This window comes from Mchenga conophoros, linkage group LG14, assembly GCF_057382185.1.
Source record: "Mchenga conophoros isolate Kocher_MC1m ecotype Shallow Benthic linkage group LG14, M_conophoros_male_GT1.1, whole genome shotgun sequence".
Classification (NCBI taxonomy): domain Eukaryota; kingdom Metazoa; phylum Chordata; class Actinopteri; order Cichliformes; family Cichlidae; genus Mchenga; species Mchenga conophoros.
The window spans coordinates 34,735,733-34,745,657 of record NC_140539.1 but is presented as its reverse complement, the minus strand read 5'-3'; the positions used below and the strand labels follow the sequence as shown (position 1 = coordinate 34,745,657).

At 41.0% G+C, this 9,925-nt stretch overlaps 1 protein-coding gene across 1 annotated transcript; it reads right to left on the bottom strand.

Moving 5' to 3' along the window:
- Nucleotides 1-52: 52 nt before the first annotated feature.
- LOC146560206 (cytochrome P450 2G1-like) lies at nucleotides 53-9,037 on the bottom strand. Its single transcript, XM_085244139.1, has 9 exons — nucleotides 8,824-9,037; nucleotides 8,492-8,654; nucleotides 8,201-8,350; nucleotides 3,198-3,358; nucleotides 2,188-2,364; nucleotides 1,846-1,987; nucleotides 1,514-1,701; nucleotides 1,246-1,387; nucleotides 53-1,073 (listed from the first exon to the last, which is right to left on the bottom strand). The coding sequence occupies exons 1-9, from the start codon at nucleotides 8,989-8,991 to the stop codon at nucleotides 892-894; spliced, it is 1,473 nt and encodes a 490-aa protein (XP_085100265.1). The 5' UTR covers nucleotides 8,992-9,037; the 3' UTR covers nucleotides 53-891.
- Nucleotides 9,038-9,925: the final 888 nt, after the last annotated feature.

Below are 9,925 nucleotides of genomic sequence, written 5' to 3'. Positions count from 1 at the left end.
AGATCTTTTTTGATTTCTTAGAAAAGCAAGGGTATGCATGAAGCTGTAATGCTTTTGCAGGTTATGTAGTATCTTTATTTTGAATCCACTGCATCCAGATATACATAAGGAATAAAGAATACAGGCAAAGCAGGTTTCATACATGAGCTATGCAATACAGCAAAATTCCAACTGTCATCTATTAGATAACCTTTGTATTCTGTTACTTGTTTGTTTATACTCATTGCTAGTTAGTTTATGTTTGACAGAGAGTTGGCAGGAGCACCGCATTAGAGCACAGGTGAGCCATGTGATCTTCCTGTTCACCTTAGTACACCTATTTCTCATTTCATTGCCAAACAGCTATTACAACATTTGACCTGATTTCTATAATCAAAACATGTAAAACAGCTCCGTCCTCTTCACCAAGATTGCACGTTAATGATTCACAGGAATGACTCAGGGCGTGGATATTCTTTATCATCAACTCTGAAAGACTTGTTGAAATTATTATATAAAACCTATGAGTAACTTTATCGTGTTTCTGTGTTTGTGTTTTGACAAAAAAAAAAAATGAAAGAAACAAAAAAAACAAACAACAACAACAACAATTTGTCAGTAAATTCACTATTTAGTTTAAAACACTACAGAAACTCTTAGAACTTAGATTCAGCACATTATTTGAAATCATGCCTTCCCAGCTAAAACCCGACATCTCACTTATATTATTATTATTTCATGTCTTTTTTCTATATCACAGACATAACAGCAAAAATTTATTGCACATTCATTTAACTCTACTTTTAATTGTGCATTTAATGTTACTGCACCACATTAACGCAATGCAGCATGTTGTAGAGATCCATGTCAGTGATAGTGCTGCAAATGATGACAGACTGAGTGGCTCTCATTTTAACGTGCTGTAGCTATGATTTGATGACTTCGAGGTAAATTGGCAAAGCTGCTGTACTCTGGATCGAGGTCTACACTGTCAGGGCCTCCTTCACAGGAAAAGGTGAAATCCTGCAGCAGTGAGACTACGAAGATAAAAAGCTCCATACGAGCAAGAGACTCGCCAACACACGCTCTCTTCCCTGTAAAGACACACAATCACAAATCACTCTATGGTAACCAAAATTGCTTGTTCTTATTAATTTAGGCTTTCTACCTTACAATAATAAGTGCCTTGAGGCCAGGTTAGCTGATTTATATAGAGCTACAGCTGAAAATTGTATAATTTATCAACTGTGTCAGGACTTTATGTACCTGCAGAGAATGGCATGAATGCAGGATTTTTCTTGAAGTTGCCGTTATGGTCCAGGAAGTGCTGGGGATTGAAGAACCTGGGAGTGGCCCATTGCTTTTCCTCTTTCAGCACAGAGTGCAAGAAAGGAATAATTACAGTGTCCTGTTCAGAACAAATATGTTGTTAGTCTATTGATGCTTTTAATACTTTTGACATTAACCCCTGACATGATGCACAATGGACTTAATACTGACTGTAATACGTATAATGTCTTGGAATTAAGAATACCTTTGGGATTGTATAACCCCTGAAGGATATGTCATTCAGTGCATAGTGAGGTACGCTGAAGGGCACAATGTCAAGAAAACGTTGGACCTCATGGATGACAGCATCTGAAAATGGGAGGGACTTCCTGTCGTGCATCCTGGGACAACGATCTTTTCCAATTACAGTGTCAATCTCTTGCTGCATTTTCTCTGGACAAAGCAAAACAAAAACTATAACCGCTCTGATCTGTTTGTAATGACTGCTAAGTTTTAGATTCACAAACAGACTTATCCCTAACTATAATATATTTAGGGCTAAAAGCAAGTTGGTAATACTTTTTTCTGTACACCTACCCTGTATTTTGGGGTATTTAATCAGCACACTGAGAGCATATCTCAGGGTGGAGCTGGTGGTCTCTGTTCCAGCAACAAACAGATTCAGTACAGTAGAAACCAAGTTGTCATAATTGAACTCACTTGAGGGATTGTCCTTTTCCTAAGGAGACAAATTAGGAATATTGTTGTCTCAACAGAAACCAAATTTAAAATACTCAAATGCCTTTTTAGCAGCACATAACAGACCAGCTCGAAATATAGTTTAAATAATTCCAACCTGTTTAATGCAAATACGGAAAAAAGAACGACACAATGCAAAGTGCCCTAAACAAAGCAACTGATCCTTCAGTTCTTTCCAACCTGATTAATTCTGATGAGGAAGCAGTCAATGTAGTCTCTGGGGGAGCTGGGGTCCAGTGTCTGTTTGTGCTCTTGGATTTTCCTCTCGATAAAATCTCTGGCCTCCTCTGCATGCCCAAAAATAGTTTGGTGGTAGCCAGGAAGATGCTCCATGAGCCGGGGAAAGATGTTGTACATCTTCAGGAGGGAAAAACACAGCAGCTTTATTTGTCTAAAGACGTATGAAAATATGCAATCAGTATTACTGAGTATTAATTCTTTAGACAACACACTTCGTGTCAGGGACCTGGATCTGAGCGACCCAGGGTCCATGAGCAGCTATGGACTGATATAATATATTATGTATGTTGGCTGCACTGTGCTGCTGTTCTTGTGTTCTCCATGCTTGTATGTATAGGCAAGTGGATGTGTCTGTGAGTGAGCACTGGGTTTCAGGCAGGCCTGGTGGGTGTGTCCCGTCTGGAGACTGGCCACACCTAAAGCAGATGATCACACACACCTGCAGCTAATGAAGCCTAGTCGGGGAGCTACTTAAGAGTGTGGATGAGCGCGTCTTGGTCGTCTTGGTGTGGGATCGTTGTGTGAGACTCCATGTTAGTGGGCTTCGTGAGCCAAGTTAAGTGAGTGCATGCCTGAGTGTCCTGACGGTTGCTTCTTTGTTATTTTCTCCAGGAAGGAGCATGGAAGACAAGAGCAGCGAGCACTGGGTCCGCGGACACACAGGAGCAGAAGAGCACGGACTTGTGGGTGGAAGACACGACATGGGAGTCAAGGGAACACACTGGGATTTATTATTCTGTGTATTATTTACACCACTGTAAATAAAGGCACTGTTTATCATAAAGAGTCTAGCATTTGGGTCCTCCTTCCTCACATCCCCACGGTTGGCCAGTGCTAACTGTGACACTTCAGCGTTGTTGGTTTGGAGGTAAAAAATGCAGAACTATCTGATCAGTATGTTTGTTGTATTTTTTTTATATGTTAATTTTTTTGTAATCATGTCCACTGACCTGACCAAGAGGAGTACTGTTGAACCTTATGATCTTAGTTATGATGGTCAGAAGGTGCAGGAACTGCTTGTCTTCAAAACTGAAGCGTTCCCCAAAAACCAGGCAGCAGATCACATTAGAAACAGTGCTGCTTAACAAAAATTGGGGGTCAAATGGTTTACCTGGAGAAAAAAGGAAAAAGACAGTTGGAAATAGTTTGCAAAGTTACGAATTAAAAATGCAAATGTTAGGTTTTTATTTAAATAAATCATCTAATTTAGTTTAGTTTCTTTTGAAGAAAGATTTGACAGTAAGAAACTTTCTGTCAGTTGGCTGGGTCTGTGACCCAGCATTTTCAAGTTTATGGTCTTTTTGTGAATTTTTTGTTTGGAATGATGCATCCATCCATTCGCTTCCGCTTATCCTTTTCAGTGTCGCAGGAGCCTATCCCAGCTGTCATAGGGCGAGAGGCAGGGTACGCCCTGGACAGGTCACCAGTCTGTCGCAGGGCTAACACACAGAGACAGGCAACCATTCGCGCTCACATTCACTCCAGCATTCACACCTATGGGCAATTTGGATTAATCAATTAACCTATCCCCACAAACTGCATGTCTTTGGATGGTGGGAGGAAGCTAGAGTACCCGGAGGTAACCCACACAAACACATGCAAGAACATGCAAACTGCACACAGAAAGATCCCAGCCTGATGATGGAATTGACCTTCCTGCTGTGTGGCAACAGCTGACCACCGTGCAACTGTGCTGCACCATGGATGGGTGGTTGGCACTAAATAAAAGAAAAATAGAAAACTTCATGGATGTAGTTTTCTATTATTTAGTATTAACTTATTCTTAGCATTGGCAGTATGCTTAGTTACATTTGGTTCCATGTTGTCTGGTCCAGGTGTCTCGTCTCCCCTTCCTGTCCCATGTCTGTCCTTTCTGTCATGTCTCGTTCCCTCTTTCTCAAGTGCCCCTTGTTTAAGTCTCCCTCTCTCTCTAGTGCTCCCTCACTCTTGTTCTCCCTCGGTCCCTCTGTCTGTCTCTCATGTTTGCTTTCTCTTGAACCTTGTGTCAAGCTTGTGCTTCCCAGTTTACATCTCTCCACGTTTCCTGCTTTATTTTGACAGTCTTGTGTTCCATGTTCAGTATTAGTTTTGCTTGCCCTTTGGTGTCATGTTGATTTGTGTCAGCTGTGTTCCCCATATGTTTCCACTTCCCACATTACCCTTCTGTGTATTTAACTCCTCTGTCTCCCTTTGTTCACTGTCAGGTCGTCTGTTTTCCTCTCCTTATGATCCATGGATTTAATGTTGTCTTTAGTCTCAGTTATTGCACGCTCCTTTTCATGTTAATGTTTTTCTTGTCTAGTCTTAGTGTTTCCCAATTTAGGTTATAGTTTAGTTTTTGCCTTTGCCTTTTGCTTTTGTGTTTTCATCAGCCAAAATAAACAACTCGCTTTTTGTTGTACTCCAGTCTTGTTTCTTGTTATTCTGCTTCTTTGTCTGCTCCACAAATATACTGGCCATTCGGCTGTTTACACTTTCACAACAACCGACAAAAGAGAGCATTATGATAAACAAAAAAAGTTCTTCACATTAATCAACTGAAGTCCACTAAGGTTAATTATCACATGATGATATCATGAAGTTCAATAATGAAATCATCTGTCTGGATTTTTGGGCTTTTGGATTGCAATTCTTTTCTTTTTCTCACTTCTGCTTTCCTCTTTTTAAATCGAATTCTTTCATCATCACGCTGATTCTCTAATTTGATTTGATTTTCATAACAAAAAAATCTCTGCTCTGTGTGCTTTAAATCTCAGTGTTTTTCTGTCATTCTACCTTTCAAAATCTCCCTCAGCCATGTCCACTTTATCATTGTTGCTCATCCAAGTCTCCAGCTGTGTTATTATTACCACCAGCATGTGCTATCTCCTGCCATTGCTGAATTTCCACCCTTCTATGTTGCTTCATTGGAATCTACTTGCCAAATACTTTGTTGTACTTCACTGTCTGCTATGGAGTAAATACTTAAGTATTTTTTTGGATTGTTTGTTTCTAGCATGTACCCCAGTAGTCACAAGGTTAACACAAAGCTAACACAAAGAGGCAGACAAACACACACCTACAGCCAGGTTAGGATGAACAAATACACTGAAACCCATTTGTTTGTACTGTGAGAGGACTCTGAGGCTGCAAACTCTTCACATAAAGGCCCAGACTAACCAGAGAGGAGCATTACTCCATTATAGTGTAATTACACTTTAAGTATTAACAGCAGCATAGTTCCTAGGCATGGCACAAAATTATCTGTGTTCACGCCTACTTACTCTCTGTTATATAGGCCACTCTGTATAAACTGATTTTGCTCCAAACTTGTGGTTAGATCATTAACTTTTATTGATAATATTCTCCTGAGACCTAGCCTATTCAGTTAAGTCCTCTGCAGCTGACACACAAATCACAAAAAAAGTTTGACTGAAAAATCCATTTTTCCTCAGTTTTCAGGTGGATATGACAATTGAAAGTAAATAATTTTATTAAAACATAACTGTAAATTGGCATGGATAAGTTTATCCTTTCCAAGTGCATCACTCATGTCACAGCAAGCAGACGCTATAAACGATACTTTAGTGTTTTAGCATGTTATGCAATATTCCATGTCTTCTGTTCAAACGTTAAAGAGTTCAGACAAAGCAGCGAGGGCTGAACTTTCTCGGGCCATCAGAGAGGCGAAGCGCGCACACGCCCAGAGAATCCACAAACACTTTAAGGACAGCGGCGACACACGACGCATGTGGCAGGGCTTACAAGCCATCGCTAACTACAGGACGACACCACCTGCCTGTGACAGTGACGGCTCCCTCCCAGATGTGCTTAACAACTTCTATGCTCGGTTCGACAGGCAGAACGACGTGGCGGCGAGGAAGACCACCCCTCCTCCGAACGACCAGGTCCTGTGTCTCACTACAGCTGAGGTGAGGAAAACTCTACGCAGAGTCAATCCACGTAAAGCTGCTGGACCAGACAACATCCCAGGCAGAGTGCTCAGAGAATGTGCTGATCAGCTGGCAAATGTTCTCACCGACATCTTCAACATCTCTCTGAGCAGTGCCGTTGTCCCCACGTGCTTCAAGGCCACCACCATCGTCCCCGTGCCCAAGAAGTCTTCTGTGTCCTGTCTCAATGACTACCGCCCTATCGCACTTACACCCACCATCATGAAGTGCTTCGAACGGCTCGTCATGAGACACATCAAGACCCTGCTGCCCCCCTCACTGGACCCAATGCAATTTGCATACCGCCATAACCGCTCAACGGACGACGCCATCTCCACTGCACTCCATCTTGCCCTGACACACTTGGACAAGAAGGACTCACACGTCCGAATGCTGTACATAGATTTCAGCTCAGCATTTAACACGATCATCCCCCAACAACTGATCGGAAAGCTGAGCCTGTTAGGCCTGAACACCTCCCTCTGCAACTGGATCCTGGACTTTCTGACCGGAAGGCCTCAGTCAGTACGGATCGGGAACTGCACCTCCAGCACCACCACACTGAGCACTGGGGCCCCACAAGGCTGTGTGCTCAGTCCTCTGCTGTTCACACTGCTGACTCATGACTGTGTAGCAACACACAGTTCAAATCACATCATTAAATTCGCTGATGACACGACCGTGGTGGGTCTCATTAGCAAGAACGATGAGTCAGCGTACAGAGAGGAAGTGCAGAGACTAACGGACTGGTGTAAGGACAACAACCTGTCTCTGAATGTTGACAAGACAAAAGAGATGGTTGTTGACTTTAGGAGGACACGAGGCGACCACTCACCGCTGAGCATCAACGGCTCCTCTGTGGAGATCGTTGACAGCACCAAATTCCTGGGCGTACACCTGGAGAAGGACCTCGGCTGGTCCCTCAACACCAGCTCCCTGCACAAGAAAGCCCAACAGCGTCTCTTCTTTCTGAGAAGACTGAGAAAGGTCCGGCTTCCACCACCGATCCTGACCACCTTCTATAGAGGAACTATTGAGAGCATCCTGAGCGGCTGCATCACTGTCTGGTTTGGGAGCTGTGCCATATCAGACCGCAAGACCCTACAGCGGATAGTGGGAACAGCAGAGAAGATCATCGGGGTCTCTCTACCCTCTATTGAGGACATCTACACCACACGCTGCATTCGCAAAGCCACCAGCATTGTGGCTGATCGGACACACCCCTCTCACACACTCTTTACACTCCTGCCATCTGGAAAAAGGTACCGAAGCATTCGGGCACGCACATCCAGACTGTGCAACAGCTTTTTTCCACAAGCCATCCGTCTCCTCAGCAAAAAGGGACTGACTGATAAACACGCACACACACACATACACTAACATTATCACTCAGCTTAACTCAAATACCTCAAAACATTGAGACTGGACTGACTAACCAACACAAAGCGCAAACACACTGACCTACACCACCAAACCATCGCACACACCAACCTGTAAATGCTCTTTTGCACAATATTATTACTAGATATATTATATATTATTATTTTTTTTGCACTAACTTGTCTTGTAGCACCTTGGTTCCTGGAGGAACGTTGTTTCGCCTCACTGTGTATTTTTAAACTGTATATGGTTGAAGTGACAATAAAGTTGAACTTGAACTTGAGGATTTGCATGTTAATTGCAAAATCTGATAGACTTCAAATGTTACTGAATTATTTGACATATTTTATCAACACTTTTATGTGTATTTGGTGCATTTTGTTACATATTTATTTTTGCTTCTTACTACAGCCTATTTCTTGTGCAGGCACAAATTAAGAGTTTTAGAAATGTTCTTGTTATTATGTTTTATTTCTTAAACTGCCAGTCAATTCTGAGGTAAATATTGAATTGAAATCTTTTTTGTCATAGTCAAGCTACTGTACTGGAAAAAGAGAGAGAGAAGCAATGATTGAGCAATGAATGATTTTTCAAATCCACCCTGTATGTAATATGTGCCCATACAATAGCTAAAAACGCACCTTTAAATGTACGTATGTGAACCCTCAAGTGTTCGCTGACTTCTTGGATCCATTCTTCCATCCCCTTGCGTCCCATCCCAAAGTCTCTCAGGGTTGTGAGTGTGAAGCGTCGCAGCTGGCGCCAGCGCTCCCCATTACTGATTACTAAACCTGAGAAGATGAAATGTCAAGATTAGGAAAAACTTTTACACAAACTATTATTTGAAATTTCTTTATTTTCATGTAAAGTTGACTTAGAGTCATGCCAAAGAAATCACTCGTCTTGAAAAATGATATATGGTGTCTTGTTACCATAGCCCTTGGTAGCTTTGAACAGAAATGGTACGGGCATTCTGCCTGTGAAGTCATCTGCCTGATCCACCAAGGCTTCTTTCACAGCATCGTACCCCACCAGAACCACTGTCCGCTGCCAGACCATGTACAGTGTCATCACAGGACCATAGGTTTCACTGAACTAAGACAAAGTAAAAAGCCTTGTTTATATTTATGCAACGTCAGCATGCAGCTAAAATAAAAATCCAGAACAGTAATGGAGGGTGCTCTTGTTTATTCTTACTGAACAATTTAACAATATGAAAAATGCTAAAAATTAATAAATAAATAAATAAAAATTCCAAACTCACCTTAAGTATGCTTTTAAAAGGTACATTTTTGTCTATTTGTGGCAGGTTTCCTAGAAGAGGAAGTGGAGCAGGTCCTGGAGGCAGGCGATACTTCCTTCTTTTTACACTAAACAGCCACAGCAGAGCTAAGATTAGCCCTGCCAAGATCACTGTGGCAGAAAACTCCATAATGTTGTATCATTTTTTTATTTTTGTCCTTCCTTATATACCTACTTTCTCTCTGTGATTGGCTCCTGTAGCTAGTTTATATTTAACAGAGGTTTGGCTGGTTGGACACACATGACCAATATGATGCTGTAATCTTGTGCACCTTAGCACACTTTTACCTCATTAATGATTCTCATTGACAAAATCCTTTGCAATACTTGATTTGAATAATAAAGATAAAAACTTTGCTAGATTTAAATAGAAAATTGGTGTAAAATATCCATAACAATAATTGGCAATAATGTAAATTTGCTGCACTACAAACTTGATAATGATGCCAACTAACACAAAATATAACCAGACCTTGTTGATAAGAACAACTGATAATAAAATCTCACATGAACGACAGTTATTTGACAGTCTACACTGCCCCCTACTGGAATCAAGATTTGACCCACAAACTGCTCTGACACCTGTTTGAACAGTTATATGCTGTCTGTAACAGCATAGGCACATATAAACTAATAGTGAATGCTGTTTAAGTAGCAAATACTCATGATCTAAAAGCAGCATTTCACAAAATTATTCAATATCAAGTCTTTTTCAGACTTTATTTGGATTGTTTATTTTCTTTTTCATATGAAACTGGGGTTACCTGCTCAGCACTAAGGAGAAACATAGTTTTGTTAAGTTTAAACAGCAATTACAATTTGATGTTCAAAAAACCTTTATGCTTTGTTGACACGTCTAAAGTAATTTGTACTAGCTGTTAGTTAACTTATAACTGGAACACATACTGTTTATATTTCATGCCTGTGCTTATTGGTTTGGTTCAATTTTGACCCGAGTCAAAAATTCCCTAATAATGTGTCTATAGTAAATGTTGAACTATGTATCCATTTAGAAACCAGTAACAAGTTACCTGAATTTAGTAAATGGATAATTAATTAATAAT